Source organism: Gossypium hirsutum, chromosome D01 (assembly GCF_007990345.1).
Source record: "Gossypium hirsutum isolate 1008001.06 chromosome D01, Gossypium_hirsutum_v2.1, whole genome shotgun sequence".
Taxonomy (NCBI): Eukaryota; Viridiplantae; Streptophyta; class Magnoliopsida; order Malvales; family Malvaceae; genus Gossypium; species Gossypium hirsutum.
Window position 1 is genome coordinate 57,828,900 of NC_053437.1, and position 23,181 is coordinate 57,852,080.

The following is a 23,181-nucleotide window of genomic DNA, read 5'->3' on the forward strand; positions in this document are numbered from 1 at the left end:
ATACTAGACGAATAGAATTGAAATGATTATATTATTTGGTACTTGAATTGAAATGAATGTCTGTTCTGAGTTGTACTTTGATCAGTAATGCCTCGCAACCCTAATTTGGTGACGGACACGGGTTAGGGGTGTTACACAAACTACCCTTATAACAAGCCTCCACCACCTGGGAGAGAGCAAAGCAGGACTCAAGCCACTCCTTTGATGAATCTAACACGTTGAGACAAAGGTTGCTAGCAAACAAAGCAAGCGCGTCACCTTGAATCGTTGAGCCCCTTTCCAAGTCATTACTTTGGTGGTGGTGGACACAACATAACGAACTTGAAACAATAAATGTTTAGTTGCTAGAAAACAAAAACAGCCAAAACGAGCCATAGAAGACTCAAGAAACAGAACACATAAGAACTGAGAAACACGAGCCTCTAAGGCTCGAGAAAACCTCCACAAGAAAAAACCCAACAAAGGGAAATCCTTCCCCTACAACCAGCAAGGGAAGAGCCAACAACAGAGAGAGAAAAAAAATGGGGAAGAAAAAAAGAAAAAGAAAAGAAACGAGGGGAAGGGAGGGGCGGAGGAAGAGCGTACGGTGGGTGTCGGCACCCTAGATCACTTGCCAACGAGAGAGGGGAAACCCACCATCAACAAGGGGAGGAAAAGACACAACGAGGGAAGAAACAAAAGGAAAACAAAACAAAGAAAATAGAATGAGGGAAGGAGGGAGAAGAGGAATGAGAGAAGAAGGAGGAGGACTGACGGGCATCCAAAACAACTTACCTCGAGCTTACAAAATGAGAGAGAAAGGTAAAGGGGCCAAGAGAGGGTATTTCTAGTAAGATAAAATTAGTTATTTAAAGAATTTTTATTTTAGGAAGAAATATTTAACATCCTATTATTTTTTTAATCAAAATATTATAAAATTATTTAAAATTTACATGTTAATAATTGATTTATCTCGATTTCATGACAATTTTCTATCCGTATTGTGTTTATGTATATAATTAGCATATGTTCATGTTTGTAATTTGTTTTTATCCAAAGTATCATGAATTATATATACATGCTAATAATTGGTTGGATATATATATTTTTACACGTTTGGGTATGAGTGTTGTGCTTATCTTATTCTTGCATCTATCTCGCTTTATTTAGTTTATCATAATGATTCAGTTGAAATACAAATTTGTTCTTTGATGCCAAATTTATGTATATATATATATATTATCTTACTTCATCTTATATTTTATATAATTTATCATAATGTGTTAATTTCTTACATATTTTGCATTATTATCATTCAGTTTTAACTCTAAGTTCATTTATTTGAGAATTACAATATTTTAATATAAATATCACATCCAAAAAATAAGTAAAATCAATTAGCATAAGTGCTTTGCAAGATACTTAAATGGAAACCATAAAAATTGGTATGTACATTTTTGGTAGTCGAAATAAATATATTAAATTATCAAAACTTTTCATTCCTTAAAAGTAACAATAGTTTAATATTTGTATTTTGTGAAAGTTATTGATTTTAATCTGATCAATTTTAATATCTGTACTTTCCAAATTGGTAAATTTAGTTCCTATACTTTTCAAAATGTGAAATTTTTGTCTTGAAACAAACCATAGTAGTTAAATCTATCTAATTAAATTCAATTATTAGTCTTGTACTATGTGTACAATTGTAGGTTTAGTTCATATTCTCCAATTGAAATCATTCTATGTTACTATACTTTTCGAATTGTGAAATTTCAATCTCGATGCAAATGACGGTCATTAATCCTTAACTAAAGTTTTAGTGAGTAATATATGGAAATAAGAAGTTGATATGACATTACATATATGATAATATGTTTCCCGCATCAAATTTTAGAAATAGCATAACTTAACTTAATGAATTAAATAGTTATCATTTGACGAGGACAGAAAATTTTTAAAAAAATTCAAATATAGAGACTAAATCCACAAATTTTGCAAAAAAAAAGGACTAATAGCAGGATTTAACCTAGTTTAATTATGTTAATTATAAATAGCAAATCGCCAAAAGGTGTCCTGGTGCAGTTGGTTATCACGTCAGTCTCACATTGAAGGTCTCCAGTTCGAATCCGGGCGATGCCAAAATGGAAGATCTTGATTTACCGTTTTAAACAATCAATCTCCCACCCGCTCAACAGGGAAACGGGGCCCATACAAATCCCAACCAATCACAATTTTTATTCGCATCATTTTCCGCTTCTAATTGGTTGTGTAACGCCACGTCACCTCCCCTTACATCCTCCACCACTCATCTATTAACCTCCCATACTACCCATACTTTTAACCCAAAAGATTATAGAAATATCCAACCACAATCTTCTAACCTCGACTCCGATCTCGGTTTCCTCTTTTCTTTTACGGTGGTTGTTTGCGGTGGGTGGACGACGATCATGATCGCCGATCCTAAATCTTGTGACGTGCTGTTCGTTTTCGTTTTATTTGCGATTATATCCTCTTCCAACGCCTTGGTTTCCACTCCCTATCCTAAGGCCATCTCTGTAAGCTTTTCTTTCTTTCTTTCTTTCTTTCTTTTTTTTCAATTGGATTCTCTTTTCTTTTTCTTTTTCTTTTTCAAATACTAATTTGATTGGTTTGGTTTTGATGTTTTTATATAGGATTTAAAAGAGGCAGTTGTGAAGGGATTGGGATTCCAAGCCGATGATTTTAAGATTTCAGGGTTCGATCTCAGAGATGCCCTTGTGGGCCATTCTGTGGCATATGAATTCGACATTGAAATCGATAACAAAGTGATTCCTTTTAAGCTCTTGGAGGATGTAAATCGTTGGGAATATGTTGATTTGCCCATTTTTAGGGTGGAAGAGCCAGCTAGACCCGGAGTTGAAAATGGGTTGGTGGAGCATAAGAGGATATCGGACAATGGGTTACCCGTTTTGGCCCCGTTTCAGCTGGCTGGACCCATGGAACTCTGGATTCAAGATGCCAAAGATATGCGAATCTCCTTGCCGGTGAGTTCTATTTTCCTTTTTTTCTATAACAAAAAACGTTGTTCTTTGAGGTTTTGATCTAGGGAATGTAGTGCTTCAGAATCCTAGCATTTAGCATTAAAAAAAATAAGGTACCCTAATTGGATTTTGGGAATTTGCTGGCTCTGCAATTTAAGATGTACTAAAGTAACTTCTTTTAAAAACGAAGTAGTTTTTCGCTTTTGCCTTTGAATTTAGATTCTCTTTTTGGGACCGTTTCCCATTTAGGTATGACTATAGGATGTGTGTGTGTGTGTGTGTGTGTGTGTGTGTGTGTGTAATCTTTTCAAGTCAATTGATTGATCTTGTTGATGGTTAAATCATGCAGCATGATGTGGATGCTGGTGTCTTGAAAAAGGTAATGTTAGCAGATGGCGCTGTGGTAACTGTCAAGGGTGCAAGATCAGTTAGCCTGCGCCATCCAATTGATCTTCCGTTACCTCTTAACAGAACTCATAATGGATTCGCATCTGGTCTTATGGCTATTGCCGAGCATCTTCGTCGTGCTTGTTGCAGTCAAGACGCCCCACTCCTTTCTCTTCGCATTGTTGGCCCAACTTCCCTTACTGTCCCATCTTCTTCAAATAACAAGTTGAAGCTTAAGCGACTTGCACCTGGTCTTGTGGAATTATCTTCAATGTCTAAAACTAAGACCATGGATGCCCTCTCCTCTATTGATTTACAAGGAGAAGCCGCTACAGTTCTAACCCCAAAGCATTTCTCTACAATGTGGCCTTTTGCGTCCATCAATGGTTCCAATGCTAATTTAATTGGTTTCGAGAGACTGCTATCATCTGTGCTGGATTCAAAGGCAAACAAGAAAGGATACTTTAAGTTACTGAAGGCTGATGTGTCAGCTCAAACATTTGTGAAGATTGGTTTTGGGATCGAGAAGAAGTTGAAAGAAGGAGATGGGTTTAATTTGGAGGGCTTTCCAGAGTGGAGGACAAAGCCTGAGATAGTGAGTATGCATTTTGAGGTACTGGCTAAGGTTGATGGCGAGAATGTTATACCGGAGAGAATCATGCAGGTTAACCCTGTTGCTGTGGAGGATGCAATTGCACCACACGTGCTAGCAAGGAACATGACCATGTCTTCCACACCTGTTGTTTACACTCCTTCAAATCCCTTCACCTTGTAAATTGTTAGAGGGAAAAGGATCAAGAGTCTAAATAGTTATACAGAACGGTAAAGATGAGATGAATCGATTATTCTATTCCGTGGCCCTCATTAATATATTTAATATAAAGGTAAAGATGAATTTATATAATTTTATTTCAAGTGGTTCTAATCTACGTAAATTATGATGTTTGGCATCAGAGCAAATTCTAAAAAACTTAACAATGTATTATTGAGAATAATAAATCTTTATTAGAGGAGAACGTTGTAGTCGTCATGATTTTTTAATGTACTGAAGTTAATCTTAAAATAGAAATGTTCATGCTATTTTTAATTTGTAGGTCACTTTTTGTGAACGAAATTATAAGCTTTAAAGAGCCAAGCAGACTATTTTGTAAAACTATGCTAATCTTTTACAAGCATAAAATTTGACTGCATTAACCAGAAGAGTATATCAATGGCATTTAGGTCTCAATAGAGGTTCTTAAGCGCCAAAACATATACAAAGCCCTTTTAACAGATATAAGAAGCTTATATTATATTTATATTAAAAGATTAGCTCAGCAGCAACAATTTCATTTCTTGATGAAGGCAATACCCTTTTGAATGCTTCCAGCTAACTCTTCCTTTGCTTTCTCCAAACCAACCCTATTACCAATCAAACAGGAATTCGCTGCATAATCTGCTATCTCTACCTAAAATAATAACAATCATTTATATTTCTGACAAAAAAAATATACCTCTCATATTCGTTTAGAGGCCCTAGTTGATAGACTTCCTCAGCTCCAGTACGACCAAGTCGTACCTTGGTTGCAAAGAAAGGAAGTTCGGTAACCTGAGATCGAGATTGTTAAAGAACATGTGCAAATGCAAAACCAACAAAATGGTGTTGGCATGAAAAAAAAAATTGTTTGAGAGGGTACCTCGGAAGCTACAAAGGCACATTCCACGACTCCGGCATCTCCTCTCAAGCCTCGGAGACATGCATCTGCAAACTTGACAGCTGCATATGCCTATACACATTTAAAGGCTTCCCTTTAGTTTAATTTATCCATTAATTTCTACTTTTTAGGAAAAAAGCACTTGTACAAAGTGAAGGTAGAATGGCCAACCATTGACAAAGTAGCAGATCCAGCCCCAGCTTTTGCCTGCATAAGTGAAAAAGATGAATTCACCCATAACAACAACAATAATAAAGCAATTTTCCTCAGTAGTCAATCCTTTTTATCTAACAACTTGGTCTTAGTTACTAGCCATTATGCATTTAACAATTAGCTTCCAAACATACAGATAGGCTTATGCGATTTTATTAGTAGTTGACTGAAGTATTGGCAGCAGAGACCAGACTAAGAAATGTCAAAACATGTTCTAACTTATATTTCATTTGTTGGTTCTGCAATCTATGTAAGAAAAAGAGAACATTATGATACCTCAACAACTTCTGTTCCACCGTTTTGAATGCGATTTGTTAGGTATTCAGTTTCTTCAGGAGTGAAGCTGCTTGGAGGTTTGACCTGCAAAGATTGAAATAAAGTAAATTCAACTGATGATAGATTACCAAAAGCGAAAACAAGTGAAATTTGCAGATAACATTGAAGACCTGTGACAAAAGAGGCAAAATTGTTACTCCTGAATGACCTCCGACAACTGGAACATTAACCTCTCTAGGATCAAGTCCCAGGACTTCTGCCTGCACCCAAAACAAAAAAATTGGTTATCTAAGGAGTGAAAACTAGAAATCGTCTGCTACATGCTATGTGATTTCTTGGTGCTTTATGTGGGAAAATGTGGAATACAATAAAATGGTTATGCATACCACAAAAGTGTTAGCTCTGACGACATCAAGAGTTGTCACTCCCAAAAGTCGCTTTGGATCGTAAGTACCGGCCTTCTTAAAAACCTCTGCTGCTATTGGAACTGTAGAATTCACTGGATTGCTGATCAGATTAACAATTGCATTTGGGCTGCACTTTGCAACTCCTTCACAAAGTGTCTTGACAATTCCAGCATTGATGTTGAAAAGGTCATCCCTTGTCATTCCAGGCTTCCTTGGAACACCAGCAGGTATGATCACAAGGTCCATGCCGGTCAACGCACTCTCAAGCTGCGGCTGCCCTAGGAAACCACGAACCTATAACCAATAAAGCATTCCACTTACTCTCGATTTTTACATGTAATTGACATAATAATTCGCTCTTCATTCAAAAGCATAGCCTATGGTATCTTAGAAAACTAGTTTTCACTGTTGAATAATTGAAGTCTTTGGAGAAGGAAATATTACCACAGCACCAGTATCCATGTGACTGAGGTCAGCTGTGACACCAGGAGAGTTCACAACATCGTAAAGATGAAGAACCGAGACGAGAGGATTCATCTTCATTAACATTGCAAGAGGCTGGCCAATGCCTCCAGCTGCTCCTAAGATAGCAACTTTGAACCCTGGTGACCCTCCTTTCGCTCTACAGTCAGCTCGCCTCAAAATAGAACTTTCCTCCATCTGTTACAACCAACACATATAATAAACAAGCAAGCCACCTTACTTAATAAAACTTGTACTAACATAGAAGAGAACCTGAGGTTGGAGATGGGCTGCGAGCCTGGCAATGCGCTGGTTAGCCTCTGAACTAAACTCCATTTCCTTTCTCTTACTGAAAGATGGACAGATAGTGGGGGTTGGGGGTTAAAATATTACGTACTACTTGGAAAGAATGAATGGATTTAAACAGAAGACCAAAAGAAGAGATAACGGTGAAGTTGACATAAATGCATATATATATTCAGTTTGTGTGGAAACTAGTTTTTGAAGTCCTTATCCTATCTTTAATCGCAAAGAGAAATGTGGCTCTAAAAGACTTGGTCTGGGTTTATTTTCAGGGTGATAAAATACTTGAGATGTCGATTTTTCTGCTCAAACTTTTGGGGCCTGAATGTTGTAACCTGTTACGGTTATATGATCAAATATTTACTTCAACGGCTGCTACTCCTCTGAACCAAATGCCTCAAATCTAAGTTATAATTCATTATTATTTATTACCAAAATAATCAGCACTAATCTGTCTTCTAGTCCAAGAGATACAAATAAGCAAGCTACCTTCATCTTTTTTTATATAGAAAAACTGTACCATAACCTATTGGCGATTGCAATATATGAAGATGGAGAGGTTTCAGAAGAACGTAGCAGTAATACTCCAAAAAGAAGAAAAATCGATTATATTGCACATCAGAAAGAAAATTAAAACAAATTTATGGTAGTTTGGTTACAGTTATATGACAAATTTTGTAAAGGATATCCAATAACTTAAAACACCAAGTCTATAATGTCTGTCACAGTATCATGGCTGGGGTTTTTTTTTGCAAAGTACTACAAAACAATTGAATTTATATATTCAGTGTCGTGATGGCAGTAGGCCACAATTTTTGAAAAACAAAACTAGTTTTCAGGCAATCTGAGCGCTTGTTCCTTCAATGGTAACCAATGGTTTGGTGAGACATAACTAGGCCTTTGATTTCTTCCCTTTAGTTTCAGCAGTTGGTTTGGTCTTGAAAGGAAGGAAGGACTTCCCACCCATGAATGGCCGTAAAACTTCTGGTATTTCAACACCATCTTCCTTCTGGTAATTCTCAAGGATGCAGCATATTGTCCTTTCGGTTGCTGTGAGGGTAGAGTTCAACAGGTGAACATATTGTTTCACCTGTTCATTGTTCTGCAAGAAGGTTAACAACAGAAAGCAATCACAAAGCATGAACTGGAATTTAAATGGTAGAACTCAAGAATGATAGGTATTAAGTATGGAAGTAGTTCTAGATTATTGCTAAACCAATACGCACTCTTATGAAGGGGGAAAAAGAGTATGAATCGATATATATTTCCAAAACACTTGCACTCTGCTTTCAATATATAACAAGACAAGCCAACATAACCAACCTTTTTCTGCCCATATCTAATTTCTAGCCTCCTTGATTGGTAATCTGTACAATTTGAGCATGACACTAACTCTCTGTAAGTCTGAGATGCTGGAAACCATGCTTCCAAGTCATACTTCTTGGCAGCAGCATCATTAAGAGCACCAGAAACAATCACCACGACTTGATAGGGAAGCTTTAGCTGCAAATTAAAATTCACACTAATCCATGTAAAGACTCTTCAGCCTCGAGACTTCCAATGGAAAATTTTATGTGCATGGTGAACTTCTATTAAAAGATAGATCAGGGCCACTTTGAGCTGAAGGGAAAAGACTCCAGTTTATTTATCTAAAAGTGATACTGTTTCACAATGAAAACCAAAAGATTACTTCACAAATGACCCTTCCACAAGGCATGGGAAGTAAATATGAATCTAGACTGATAAGGTTCACTAGTACAGATAAAACCAACATTCAACGAGCTCCAATTATAGATAAAATGAGATTAGGTGAAAAACTGGAAATCAGTGATGTGTAGTAATTAACCAATTCATAGAAAAAAAAAATATTATACCATCTGATAAAAATCCTCGGAGTTTTTAATCATTTCCTCATGCATGTCCCAGGACTCATTACCATTTGGACTGGTAATGCAGAATTGCTCCACTTTCTCAAATTGATGAACCCGAAAAATTCCAAGAGTATCGCGACCATGTGAACCAGCTTCTTTGCGGAAACAAGATGAATATCCAGCATATCTGGGAAAACAAATTGCATAAACAAATAGCAACCAAAAAAACATTTTGCAACACATACAGCCATCACTTCTTTTGCATGCTTAGAACCTTATAGGTAGCTCAGAGGGCTGGATCCAATCATCCACATGGTAAGAACAGAGTGGCTGTTCAGCAGTTGCAATAAGATACTTGTCATCACCTTCACCGGTCACCTAATGAACATCAACAACACCAGTCATGCTTTCTTATTGTAGAATATGAAATAATTGGTGAAAGGAATATGCCTGGATACTGATTTGCACATCCTAACCATAAAGAACAGCAACTTTTTTTTTTTCCTTTTCCTAATGTATAATAAGAACACTTGATCGCATGTAAAGTAATAACAAGAACTAAACAATCTCAATTCTATATAGTTCAAATCTCACAATTTGTAAAGATACCAATACCATCCTAGTACATAGAAAGAAGAGAGATCTCTAAAGCAATCTACAAATGTTACCTTGTAAAGTTCCTCATCAAATTGGGCCAATTGAGCACACTTGGCCATAACATCTTTCCTCATGAAGAATGGAGTTTGCAATGCTGTATACCCCCTTTTCTCCAAAAAATCTAGCCCAAAATTGATCAAAGCTTGATTGAGACGTACTCCATCTCCCTTTAGGTAGTAACCTCTACCTCCTGCAACATCAGCACCTATAGTACAGGACAATGGAACATCAATTAAAATGATGCCAAGTGAAACAATCCAATTCAATTTGCCAGCTGAATTCATGCATAAAACAACACAAAGTTCATCATGTGAAATACAGCCTAATGTTCTATTATCTCATAGCTTAAAGAGAGACCCTACACATCTTAAAACCAATAAACAACATATTCCATTACATACAGCAAAGCATGCTAAACCCTGAAAAATACAATTACCCTTTTTTGTATCTGCAATCCCAAGAAGCTCGACGAGCTCAACATGGTTCTTCAGCTTAGGCTCCAAACGCTTTTCACCCCAAGTTCTAATCACAGCATTATTTGCCTGCAATATATTGGTAGTCCAGTAAATTACCCTGATTAAAGCATTAGCAATCAAAAACCAAGGAAATGAATAAAATTTGCAGAGTCAGTCACCTCATCATCACTGACGGGAACCGAGTCATGCACAAGGTTACCAATTTTCTCCAATTTGGATTTTAAAACAGCCCAAGAATCTTTAACCTCAACATCTTTCTCAGCTATTTTCTGTTTAACCTCCTCTGTCTTGGCAATTGTCTCTGTTGCATCTTGCTTAGCCTTTTTTCACATCAATTCCAACATAAAAAAAAATAAAGAAAATCCCACGACTAATTAAAAAGAGAGAGTGTGTGTGAGAGTGAGAGAGACTCACAATTTTAAGTTGAGCGACTTGCTTGTTAATCTTATTGAACTCTTTTCGCAGATTTTCAAGTTCATATAACACTGTACCGGAAATTTAGCATTACACACAAAAATACAAAAAAAAACAAAGCATTTCGAAATGAGAGAATGAGAGGAGGGATTAGATAGTTACATTGGCGATAAACTTTGTCAAGGTCGATAATGGCATCGACATCTTGAACGTTGGCGTAACGACGCCGTAATGATTCGCGAATGATCTCAGGGTTATGACCCTTCTCCTCTCTGAACAAATTGATGTCCAACATTTTTTTTCTTTTTAATCGACAAGGGATTGAAATCGACACTGAACCAACCCTAAAGACGAAAGGTAAAAGAATACGAAAACCCTAGTTTCTCATACTGTTTGTTTACAGGTTCGCGCTATTCCTCCCTGTGATAGTTATTCTGCACCCCCAGCCCACAGGGCTTTTTGCCTGGTTGAAATTGTTACGTCAATTTACACAAAGGAATTGGGCTTGGGCTTCTTGGGCTGCTTTTAATTTAAATTAAATCAAATTACGATTCACTTCAAAAAGTAAAAATTAACCAATTTAATCCCTTAGATTTAACACTTTTATCTTATGATCACCATTTTATTTTGTCACTACTTGTATTAGTAATGATAAAATCATCTGTCCTAAACAAATAACCCGAGGTCCATATTATTTTCTTAATCCATACAATGTCAATGAGAGAATCTTATTTACTCTTACATCAAGCTATGATTCCACTATTATAAGAAAAGTCATATCATTTAGTCATATATCCAACATACCAGCTTTCTACCCACTCTCTTGAGAGCATATGTTTCAATATTCAAAGTACAAGAGCTAAGTATATATGGCCGTTCACTTGCTCAAGATTTAGATAAGACACACTATGAATATTATAAAGTGAATTAATCCATAAAGGGATCTAAGACTAATTAGACATTGGTTTTACAAGATGTATCGTTAGTTTAGACAATCACATCCATGTCTCTATTTCTAAGAGTCAATCCAACTCCAATAGCCAAGACAATTGTCTCTCCAATTAGACATAACAACATCATAGTAATAACATGAGTCATTTTCTCAATCTGACCCATGGACTACAACCATTTTAGATTACCTACTAATTCAAGTTATCTTCTTGCACTACAATCGTAATGCCTCAAAATTTTTGGATTTTTGAATTTTCCACCGAATCGAGATAAGTTCGATAATTTTTTATAATAAATTATTTCAAAAATTTCACATGAAAGGATAAAATTTGGATTTTTAATATTTTTATGGACCATAAACTTATTTGAATTGTTAGTTTAATTTCGAGATTAGTTTGAATTTTGATTTTTGTTTATGGATTAAATTGAACTTTTAACATTCAGTAGAGGTCTAATCTTGTAATTAAGCTTTTTTCCATTCTCAATATGTTAGTTGATGTTAAAGTACTTGGGAGGTCCTTGTATCATATGAACTAGATCAAATTCATCCCTCTAATATTAAATGGATCAACTAGTCCATGTACTATTAAAAGAATCAAATAAGACAAAACTATGACATAGCTAACAATTACTGGATAAAAATGTCTTGAATTTTTAAACAAAAGATTTCATCTATAAAACCATAAATGCTTTAAAAGTATTAACTCTACTATACAATAAATTTTTTTAAATTGTAAATATTAGCTTTATTTCAATTTGGCCTTATTTGATTCTTTTTAATAGTATATGGACTAAATTGATATATTTAATAATTGATAGACTAATTTAATCAAATTCCTATAATAAAGGGACCTCTCAAGTATATTCGCCCTTTAGTTGAAATGGTAACACCAAGCAAATTACAAGAGTGTTACTAGTTCCACAAGTGGAACTTGAACGCAGTTTGACGGACAAGATAGAATATCTTTTGACAAACTTAAATTATAAATCTCTAAAGGCTCCTTTGGTTTGTCATTGCATACCAGTGAGGTGCAGTTGGGGGGGAGGGGAACTGGCAGCAACCTCACTGGTCAGCCCTTTGGTTCAACATGCCAGTCCAGTGAGAAGCAGCCTCCACCACGCTGGTCAGCCCAAAATCAACTGGCGATTTTTGGTCCGGTAAGAATTTAGCAACTTCAGTTGCTTTTTATTTTCCTCTTTTACCCATATTATTTCCTTTTTTTTTCCCTCTTTTGTTTCTTCTGATGTTTGGTTACCGTTCTTCTCCCCTTTCCCCTTCCCCTTCCCTTTCCCCTTCCCATTGGGTTGCAAATCAGTTTGGTCAAGGTGATGGTGGTGACTGTTTACGGGTTAACATGCATTTCTCCTTTTGCAGATTTTAACTATTGCTGGTGAATTGAGATACACCGATGCCATGAAACTGTAGAATCAAACCAGCTGGAGAGCCGCCTTCACCTAGGGCTGCTTACGCTACAGCCGCGGTTGGCACCATGGTTGTGTTTCAGGTCTGTAAAACAGTAGAATCATCATTAAAGATTGCTGCATTTATATCATTTTATGGTGTATTGGTTATTTTATTGGTTTATTTGTTTCATTGGCTAGGGTGTAATAGGACCAGCTGGTCATTCTACTGATGATCTTTACGTGCTTGATCTGACCAATGATAAGTTTAAATGGAATCGGTGAGTTCCAGTTCTTTGGTTTTTGGCTATTTCTCATCGCGAATTGTTGTTGTTTTGATATAATCTAATTATATTTCCAATTTGGCGGTTTATTTTTGGCTAGCGTTGTTGTGCAAGGGCAGGGACCTGGACCTCGCTATGGCCATGTTATGGATTTGGTTGCACAGAGATATCTTGTCACTGTAAGCGGCAATGATGGTATGAACATTTCACTTTCCAGCTTTATTTAATTTTGTTAAAAGTGACCTGAATGCATTGAAACAAGAAGTTTTGGATATTGGTCAACTTATTCACTTTGATGATCACTCTTCATTCTTCTACAGCAATATCCTTATGCTAGTAAATCCTTTGGGATGACTTATATATATTGCTTGTCTTATTATGTGGCAACTAAGATCAAAGCATTGTCAATTTGTGATTTTTCGTGTTCATCCGGTGATTTCCTCTTGGTGATGTTTATTTGGTTGCATTAACATTTGAGCAATGGTTCTTTTATTTTTAAATAGGAAAATGAGTTCTTTCAGATGCATGGGCTTTGGATACTGGCCAGAAACCATATGTATGGCAGAGACTAAACCCTGAAGGCGATAGGCCTTCTCCTAGAATGTGAGTTTGTTTATTTCAATAATATAAACAAGCCATCAACTTGTGTATGTTTGCACAATTTGCGTTCTAGATGTTCCAATTACCTCTACTTTTGTTATAGGTATGCGACTGCTAGTGCCCGCTCGGATGGCATGTTTTTACTTTGTGGTGGAAGAGATTACTCTGGGGCGGTATGATCAATCCTTGTATAACATGTACTTTATGCATAATACATTACGATTACAGATGGAGATGATGAAGTGGACTCAGAAGGTGATTCATCAAATAGTGAGTCATTGTCTCAGGATTCAAGTACTTCAAACAGTGAAACTGAGAGACTTGGAGAATGTAAAACTGAAGTCTATGAAGAAGGAACAAGAGTCTGAGGGCATAGTTTGGTCTCATGAGCTCCTCAAATCTCAATCAGATGCTGTGAATAGGAAGAGATTGGTCTTAAAATTTTTTACAATGCTTGAAATTGTTGTTTATTGTTGCCCCATTTTATGGATCGTTAGGTGATAGTTGGTCCTTTGGCGATATAATGAAATGCATGTCTGAGTGAATTCACTAGCTAAATGTTTTATGATCAATGCTGCAAACTTTTGCTTCTAAAGATGCTTGCAGTGGGAATTTTTGTTGTTAGACTCCTGTGACTTCTTTTATGACTCTTCAATGGTCTGATCAATAAGTCTTTGTTTTGAATGGTTTTCTTTTGTTGCAAAGGATGGTGCACAGGATGAATTCAGTTTTATGTTGTATTTTAAAATGCTATGTTGTATGTATGCTGATCTGCATTTCATTCTCTTGTGTTCATTGTCTGGTGATGTTCAAATTGTCAGGGAGCTTGTTACAAATACTTTTTAAAATGTCAACAACATTCTATTTCAGCGTATATCTTTTTATTATTCTTGCTATGTCTGGTGTTTGACATTCTTGCTATGTCAACAACAATAATCTTTCAATAATGAATTGAGCCCCTATAATTAAATATATGATTAATTTTGAAATATTAAATAAAATAAATTTTTGAATTTTTCTCTACTTTTAATTCATTTTTAATTATTTATTATTGAAAATAAATATAATTTTAATAATTTTTAATAATTTATTAATTTTGTAATTGTTAAATAATTTTAAAAACTTCTGTTATATATTATTTTTAATCTAATGTCCTTAAAAGTCATTTTCTATTTTCACCTCACCGCTACAGCTGCGTTTGAATCCAAACACACACTCCACCGCTGTTTCTAATCTCACTACTACAGTATCCAATCTCACCGCTACAGTAACTAATCTCACCACCACCGCTATTTTTAACCTCACCGGAGCTAAACACACCGCCCATTCAAACGGAGCCTAAGTCTAGAAACTATAGATAAAATATCTTCAACAATCGCAAAAATCTCCCAAGGGCACTGGTTCTTTTCGATAAGCATTGAATCAGTTGTTATCAGCCGCAAGTATAGCTTGGGCTTCAGCCGCTAATGCTGTAGACTCATGCATCAACGCGTTGGTTCCACCTACAATATCTCCATTGCTGTTCTTGGCAATTGCGGACACCCTTGCTTCTCGATTTTTCCCTTTTGGAGAAGCATCACAATTGATCTTTACAACTTGGGGTGGCGGTTTTGTCCTTCCCGAATTTATGGCAATGTTAGGCTGGACTGTCATGAACTCGATTAGTTGATGGTGGCCTGCCGAGGCTTTTTTCCCAAACATTTAGAGGGTCTTCCTGTTTGCCATCAAAATGCCACATATTCCTCACCTTCCAAATCTCCCAGCAAATGGATGCCATGAGTTCCACTCCCTTTGATGCCTGGAGTTGGGGTAATTTTTCATAAACAGTCTGCCACCATTGCGCAAACTAGCCAAATCCAACCTCGTTTGGGACATAGCAAAAGCTAGAAACACGCCACACTGCCTGAGACGCTGGAAAAAAAATAGCACATGCTCAATAGAGCAGAGAAGGTGGCAAGCTGACAATACTACCCACAAAATAACATTTATTATTTTATAAAAATAAAAGATTTATAAGTTTACAATTGAGATTCAATTAGTTGATGACGCAAGCTGAACAAATCATTTAAATAGATAAATGAATGGATAAATTTCATTATTTTTTTTCTGAAAGAAAATAATTATAAAATTATTCAAAAATTGAAATCGAGTAAAAACTTTAAGTACTAGTAACAGATCCACTCGAAAAATAAGAGAGTTTGAATAAAAACATAAGTTTAAAATATGAGCTTAGATAAAATTTATTTTCTAAATGGACCAAGTTTCAAGTAAATTTTTTTGACTTAACCCGAATACATATCTTTTAAAATTATTGAGAAATATTTATTTTAATATTTTTAGAGTATTTAATATATTTTACTTTATATAATAAAATAATTTTAAAAAATAATACAAACCCAAGATTAATATTTATCAATATTTTAAATCTATTTTTTGAACAGGATGAAATCCAAAGCCATCAATCGAATTTAAAATTTATAAATTGCTTGTTAGTCAAAGTAGAGGCAGAAAGTCTAACAAGTTATTTCATAGTATTGACAAGTAGAAGTAGACTCACTTCATCTACTCTTTCTTTTCAATGTTGTAGCGCTGGCAACCTAAGGGGAATCTTATTTCACCACACTGCGACATGTCACTCACTCACATAATTTTATTGTTTTAATAATTGCAAACTTTGAATGATTTAAGCTTAAAGTTAAAAGCAAGTTCCAAATCAAAGAAATCCATAAAATATTTATGGAAAAAGGTGATATGATATGTCAAAGATTTCAATGTCTATCTTTCTGGGTTAGGGTTTGTTAGATTGAGACAATTTCTTAATCATTCGTCAAAATATTCCACAAATCTGACTCACCAAATGTGTTGAGAACTTGACAAAAAAACAAGTTAGCTATACGTTGCTTCAACGAATAATCGTGACAAATATTTGAATTGAATTCGATAATTATAAAATTGAGTTCGAGCTATTGATCGAGCTTAGTAATATTTTATTTGAATAACTCGTAAGTCTTAACAAGTTTTTTATATTTTTATATTATTAAATTACGTTATTATTCTTAATTTATATTATTAACTCAAAACTTAATTATTGAGTTGAACTTGAGTATAGAAATTGGTAAACAAACTTAATTGAGCTCGAGCTTAAAAATAGGTATTCAATCGAGCTCGAGTTGAGTATTGAGTTATGAATTTCGTGTCAAGCTTGAGCTCAAGCTTGGCAGTATTCGGGCTTGACTCAGCTCAATTATACCCGTACTTAGAACTAGGGGTGATATTAATTCAGTTCAATCAAGTTTTTTATATTTTCTTTAAACCGTCCATAATTTGGTTTGGCTCGGTTCTTTATTTTTCCATTTTCTAGGCTTATTTTGATAAAATGGGTTTTGTTTTATGGCTTTTGAATATTATTTGACAAAATTTTAAGGTCTTTTTCATAAATATTTTTTAAAAAATAATTTTCAAGAATGTCAAGTTATTTCACTATTTTAAATATAAAATATTTAATTTTATATAATAAAAATAATTATATATTAAATAAAATTATCAATTCAATTTTGGATACTCGCAATTTTTAAACTTGCATTCCATAAATCGTCCAAGTACTTCGATTTGTATCGATTTTAGGTTTGTTGAGGTTTTTTTTTTAATGTTAAACCCTACTTAGAACTTATTTTGAATATTTATTTGATATATTGATGGTAAAATTATCCATCATTTATTTTTTTTAATGTTTAAAAATAAGAAGTTAATATATGAAACATATAATGATATTTCAATTAAATTATAAAATAAAAAATTATTGTATTAAATAATCATTTATAGTTTAAAATTCCATAAAGTTAAAACTTAAGAGAGTGGTTGTAACAGCCCGATTTTAGGCCTAGTCAAAATAGTGATTTCGGGACCACAAATCCTATGAGGAAAATTTTATTTTTTATTATATTTTTATGGTCTACAATTTCACAAAATGATTTTGTGAAAATTTCGTTCAAAAATTTTGACGTTTGGGCACTCAATTTAGCTAAAAGGACTAAATTGTAAAAAGTGCAAAATTTGAGTTCTACATGTTAGAAGTGTCCAATTGTTATGAAATTTTAAATTGGAGGTCCTTAAATGGAAATTAGACCATTGGTTAACTTTTTGGACAAAAATGGACAAGAGATAAGTGAAATAGGAAATTTTTAAGTTGGGGGCATTTTGGTCATTTAGTAATTAAAAGAATTAAAAAGGCCAAAATAGCCAAAAATTTGTCCATCTTCTACATGGTGAACGAAAAAAGCAAGGGGAAAACCATATTTAGGGTTTTCAAGCTTCCAAGCTCCATGATAAGTGATTCCAAGCCCCGTTTTTAATGTTCTTTACATTTTTGGAGTCTTAGTAACTTAATTTAGCTTATTCTAGCAATAATTTAACCTAGGGTTCATATTTGGAAAAATAACCGTAGGTGAAATGTGTTTATTTTGATTTTTTATGGTAGAATATGAAGCTTGAAATTATGTTAAATAACTTTTGCTAGCCAATTTTAAGTTAAAACGAGTAAATTGACATAATCGGTAAAAATACCTAATGTTCATAAGTAAGTGTTAGAGTGAGAATTTGATGTTTCCATAGAAGGAAAAAATGTTCAGCATGTCATAAAACATAAGAAAAAGGAAAAAAAGTTTAATTTTCGAGCCTAGGGGCAAAATCATAATTTTGTGAAACTTTAGGGGCAAAAATGTAATTTTTCCAAAATGTGATTTTTGGACTGGATTGAATAATGTGAATGTTATATAAGTTAAATATGTTATTATAAATTGATAAAGATGAGAAATTGACATTGATTGGTAAAAAGAAAAGTGAGAAAAAGTGAAAAAAAGTGAGAATTCCCAGTTGAACCTTCGGAATGAAAGAGATACAAGTGAAGTTGATAGGTCACATGTGTAGTACTATGTGCAGGCTACTACGTGTACCGGAACGATAGGTCGCATGTGTAGTACTATGTGAAGGCTACTATACGTATCGGATAGCTTCGATCACGTGTGTAGTACTATATGCAAGCTACTACGTGTATCAGATGAAAATGGTCACATGTGTAGTACTATGTGCAGGCTACTATGTGAACCGGGTATCATTGATTATAAGGTGATTGCTATGTGTTGATTCTACCATGTATCTGTTATTATTCCGAAGTGTTTATCGGAAAATTGACTAAGTGTAATTGAATGATGAATATATATGTGGAATTAAGTTGAAGATTGACTTGAAATTGGAAATGAGAAATTAGAGTGCTTTGAATATAGTGATGAATTTAAGGAATTTTATATGAATTGAAATGAATTATTGGAATGAGATGTGAAAAATTCAATGGAATTGAGGTAGTGAAAAAGTGAAATTATGAAAAAAATACATTTTGCAACAAAACAGTTTAGACAGCAACAATTGTGTAACTTTGAAAAATCATCAAAAAAGATGGAAATTGAATTAGAGAGTGAATAAGATATGAAATGAAATCTTAATGAGTCTATTTTTACATAAAAGAAACAGAGCAAGAAAAAGAGTTACCTATTTTGAGATATTTAATTTTAGTGAGGCAGGGTCGGATTGATTTCGGAATCTCCTGTTCTGACTTTAGAAAATAATTAAAAATTGTAAAAAAAAATAATTATGAGTTATAATTTATATGCTTATAATCCTTAATGAGTCTATTTTCAAAGAAAATAAATGGAAATATTATCCTAATTTTGTATAATAAGATAATTCATTTTTAGTGAAGAGAGGTCAGAGATGTTGAGCAGTGAAATAGAGAATAAACTGTATTAATTGGACAAGCCAAAAACTCTGAAAATTTTATGATAGAAAGATATGTGAGTCTAGTTTAGGGTAAAATTAACGGATCTTAATTTGGAGCTCTGTAGCACCGGATAAAAATGATTTAGTGACTTTGACTCAAATAGACAGCTTTGAATTTAAATATAAGTGAATAGTAAAATTTTGTATAATGCTATTTAAGCATGTTATATACATAAAGGATGTGGGATGGAGAGGAGAAGGAGGAAAATAAAGTATATGAATGGATTGTGTATAATTGGTTATATGTCTGATTATAATCGATAAACGTTGAAATAGGAGTGATGCTTATATTGGTGCATTACTGGTCATGATAAGCTCATGAGAGAAAATAAAGTTTCATAGCATATGTGTGCGGTATATTTGGCATGAAATGATATCATGAGTGGCTCATGAATTAACTCATGGTGGTAAGTTGATGCATAATTATTGTATTCAAATATATACATATTTGTAATATTTTGCTATGTGATTCGGAAAAAGGGTAATAAATAGCATAATGAAAATTCGGCCATGGTGCTAGTTTATGTTAAAGGAGTGTTTTATGGCATATCTTAAGTAATGGAATGTTATGAATTTTGAGATTATTTTTCTATTCAAATAAATGACAAATGAATTGATTGCGTATTCGTAGTTTTGACATATGCTTGGTATATGAAACGTAATAATATATGCTTGAATAAACTTTAAGTATTCGAATGACATGGATTTGATGGTGATAAGATTCGAACATTGAATTCATGAAGCACAGGTGATGTATTATTGTTGTCTGATAGCTTGGTTCGAGAAATTGGTTAGGTAAATGGTAAGTGAAAGCATTTATGGATTTAGAAGAAAATTTAGAGTGAACATGAAATTTAGCTCAATTAAATGATTTCATCAATTAAATATTGTGTATACCAAGATATGTTAGTGAATTGCATATTTGTAAATTGACATTCGAATTTCAGTTAATGATATATGAAATTAACATGAAAAGATTTATGATTGTGATTAATATTGATTCTGACTTAAAGTGGATTCTTTAATATTGGATTGATTTAACGAATATATTGAGCATATGAATGGGTATGTATTGGGCCTCGTAAACCCTAATTAGCGTCTCAAATATAATAATTTGGAAGTTTTTAATTTGGATGAAATTTTATAACTCGATTTAATATGTTTATAAGTGTATTTATTATGGTAATACCTCATACCCTATTCAGCGTTGAATACGGGTAAGGGGTGTTACAATGTGACATCACCAGATTCGGTCCTAATGTTTTGGCCGGGTTTGGGGTGTTACAGTAGTATTAGGGATGATAATGAATAGGACTCGAAGCTTGATCAATTTGTTCCTACATGACTTTAACTCTCAAGGAAAGAAACTTCTTTTTGAGTTTAGATTTAAAAGTTAATATATATTATGAGGCATTTTTGTAAATATATCAGGGCGGGTGAGTATTAGACCCAACCCCAACTTGACTATTTTTTTTCTAATTCCACCAACTCAACCTGCCTCAAATTCAAATTTTCAAAAAAGAATCCGACCCTAAAGGATCGGGTCAGGTCAAAACCCATGAGATTCGAGGTTTTTTTTTTGCCAAGACTAAGACAACTGACAATTTTTTGTAACCACAAGGTGTGGTGTGTTGGTTGCTCATCTCGTCCATTAATCATATGGTTGGAGGTTTGATCCTACTCATGAGAATGAAACACACTATATAGCTAGTCGTTTATATCTTTGAAGATAACTCATGATGAGAGAATTAGTTACTGTTACTGGCGATTGGATACCTTGTTTTTGACAAAAAAAATTTATCAGTATACCAAATACCACTCCATAATTATCTTTTTATTTTAGAATAATTACCCTATTTTATGCTATATTGGAGTTTCGCAATTGATATTTAGAAATTACCAAGTATATTAAAATTATAAGATACAATATCACATGTAAATAAAAAGAAATAAAAGACAATACATCATTGAGATTCTCGGTTTTTGAAGAGACTTTTTTATTTATTTTATTTCGGACGAGCCGAGATAATAGGATGAACAACAAGGGTTCTGTACTATAAACCTTGTATTGCGCACATCACTTAGGTGAACTCTAGAGAGTCACATAGAAGGGAATGAAGAATTGGAATATGAAAGAGAATACAAATAAATAAATGAAAGGGGATCGGCTTCTATTTGTACTGTAGCTGAGATGAGTCTTGGTTATTTCTATCCTTGAACTCCTCTAGACCCGTCTTTTTGTTGGGCCTTTCAACCAACTACTTTAATCTTTTAATTAAGTATGTATGAAGTATTAACATTCTTTTTGAATGTGAGAATCCGCAGTGTGAACAAATAAAAAAGAAGAGGAAAGATATGCAAATTTTGTCTTTTACTACATTATAATAGACACATTAGAATAGGCTCTTTGGTCATCTTAAAAAGAGAAAAAAATACAAAATAAAATAAATAAAGAGAGGGTTTACTCTCAGATACCTAGTTAGATAAGTATGTATTATGGTGTAAAAACTACATATTTAGGATATAGAGATATTTAAAAATAAAATAAGATAAATAATAGAATGTATGGTTTAAAACTAATTAATAATAACATGTACAATATGTATGATATTAAAATGAAAAAAAAATTTTAAATTGTGAGTAAATGAAATTTTAACACACAAATACATCATATTAAGAATCTTAAATACACTATAATTGTTTATCACGTAGATATCATCAATATTAGGTTGATGTCGAGTTAACCGGTGACACTAACTAAATCACTAACATTACCAATACTAGATTTGTCACACCCACTATGTGAGTGAAAGAAAATATTTTTAGTATAAAATTTATTTTATAAAGAATATAGGTGTAGCGATAATAAACTTGTATTTTAATACTATTGAACACGGTTCAATCATTGGATTTATAATTTATAATTGTTTTATTTAAAGATGATATAAAAAATGAAAAGATAAAAATGTCACCATTATAATATTAATTATAATTTAAAAGAAGTAATGTTTCTAAGATTTTATAATTGATTCAATTAAAGATGACATTAACTTAATAAAATACTTAATATAAGTATTAAATTAAGAAAATAGAAGTTAATATGTACGGAACACATTACAACTTATTAAACCTGGTTGTAAAATTTTTTTAAAGGATATATTTGGGTAATTTAAATAAGAATTTTATATAGTTTTAAAAGTTTATTTTTGTTATTTTTATTCGAATGGGCACCTTTTTTTCCATCTAATCTAAAAGGGTAATTGTTTCATTAGGTCCATGAATGTTTTATATAATTATACTTCAGTCTGATGTCGCCAATGGCAACGACGATACTTAAAAAAATCAATTTTTAATAAAAATTAGAGGTGATGACGCTAATGGCAATGACGCCGCCGATGTCTACTGTTCAAAACAAGTCATTTATACATAATTTTTAAAATGGTTATTTTTATAAATAATCAAAAGTTTTGGATATTTTTATAAAAAAAACCTAAGTTGCTTTATTAAGGAGTTAATATCGGGTTTTTTACACAAATAGTATAGAAAAAAATACTGAAATAGGATGTCAGAAATTTTTTTTACCAAAATAGGTTACTTTTTCATTGGAGCCTATTAGATAGGCGCCAATGAATAAAATAATAATAATATTTTTGAATAAAATATAATTTTATACTTTTTTAATTTTTTTAAAAAAATACGGGTCAAAATACAGTCGGGTCGGGTCGGGTCGGGTGGCGCCTGTCTAGTAGGCGCCAATGGTGCCCTCTGCCCACCGTTGCAGCCCCTGCATGCTGCTGCATGTGTTGTCCCTTCATGCTTTTTTTCTTTTGCCTATAAGTAATTGCAAATGGTCCCAACGCCACACGGTAGAGAAAAAAAAAGAGAGAAAGGAGAAGAAGAAGAAGAAAGAAAAAAAAAGATAATGTATTTTTTTAATAAATAATTTTGTTTATA

The 23,181-nt window shown here is 33.5% G+C and overlaps 3 protein-coding genes and 1 long non-coding RNA gene across 4 annotated transcripts; 2 read left to right on the forward strand and 2 right to left on the reverse strand.

The window, feature by feature from the left end:
- The first annotated feature begins 426 nt into the window (after nucleotides 1–426).
- On the forward strand, nucleotides 427–4,290 carry LOC107922019 (uncharacterized). The gene is made up of 4 exons (XM_041087493.1): nucleotides 427–801; nucleotides 2,034–2,534; nucleotides 2,652–3,002; nucleotides 3,349–4,290. The coding sequence occupies exons 2-4, from the start codon at nucleotides 2,427–2,429 to the stop codon at nucleotides 4,159–4,161; spliced, it is 1,272 nt and encodes a 423-aa protein (XP_040943427.1). The 5' UTR covers nucleotides 427–801; nucleotides 2,034–2,426; the 3' UTR covers nucleotides 4,162–4,290.
- Nucleotides 4,291–4,550: 260 nt separating this feature from the next.
- Nucleotides 4,551–7,210, reverse strand: LOC107922020 (malate dehydrogenase 2, peroxisomal). Its single transcript, XM_016851845.2, has 9 exons — nucleotides 6,712–7,210; nucleotides 6,421–6,636; nucleotides 5,956–6,270; nucleotides 5,740–5,829; nucleotides 5,570–5,653; nucleotides 5,252–5,287; nucleotides 5,063–5,152; nucleotides 4,880–4,974; nucleotides 4,551–4,787 (listed from the first exon to the last, which is right to left on the reverse strand). The coding sequence occupies exons 1-9, from the start codon at nucleotides 6,772–6,774 to the stop codon at nucleotides 4,715–4,717; spliced, it is 1,062 nt and encodes a 353-aa protein (XP_016707334.2). The 5' UTR covers nucleotides 6,775–7,210; the 3' UTR covers nucleotides 4,551–4,714.
- A 124-nt stretch (nucleotides 7,211–7,334) lies between these two features.
- On the reverse strand, nucleotides 7,335–10,603 carry LOC107922018 (serine--tRNA ligase). Its single transcript, XM_016851843.2, has 9 exons — nucleotides 10,322–10,603; nucleotides 10,160–10,230; nucleotides 9,904–10,065; nucleotides 9,706–9,811; nucleotides 9,281–9,474; nucleotides 8,887–8,990; nucleotides 8,616–8,799; nucleotides 8,065–8,244; nucleotides 7,335–7,843 (listed from the first exon to the last, which is right to left on the reverse strand). The coding sequence occupies exons 1-9, from the start codon at nucleotides 10,452–10,454 to the stop codon at nucleotides 7,634–7,636; spliced, it is 1,344 nt and encodes a 447-aa protein (XP_016707332.2). The 5' UTR covers nucleotides 10,455–10,603; the 3' UTR covers nucleotides 7,335–7,633.
- A 1,416-nt stretch (nucleotides 10,604–12,019) lies between these two features.
- Nucleotides 12,020–14,079, forward strand: LOC107921246 (uncharacterized). The gene is made up of 6 exons (XR_001690995.2): nucleotides 12,020–12,268; nucleotides 12,486–12,615; nucleotides 12,713–12,792; nucleotides 12,896–12,990; nucleotides 13,299–13,398; nucleotides 13,499–14,079. It is a non-coding gene; the product is annotated as an uncharacterized lncRNA (long non-coding RNA).
- Nucleotides 14,080–23,181: the final 9,102 nt, after the last annotated feature.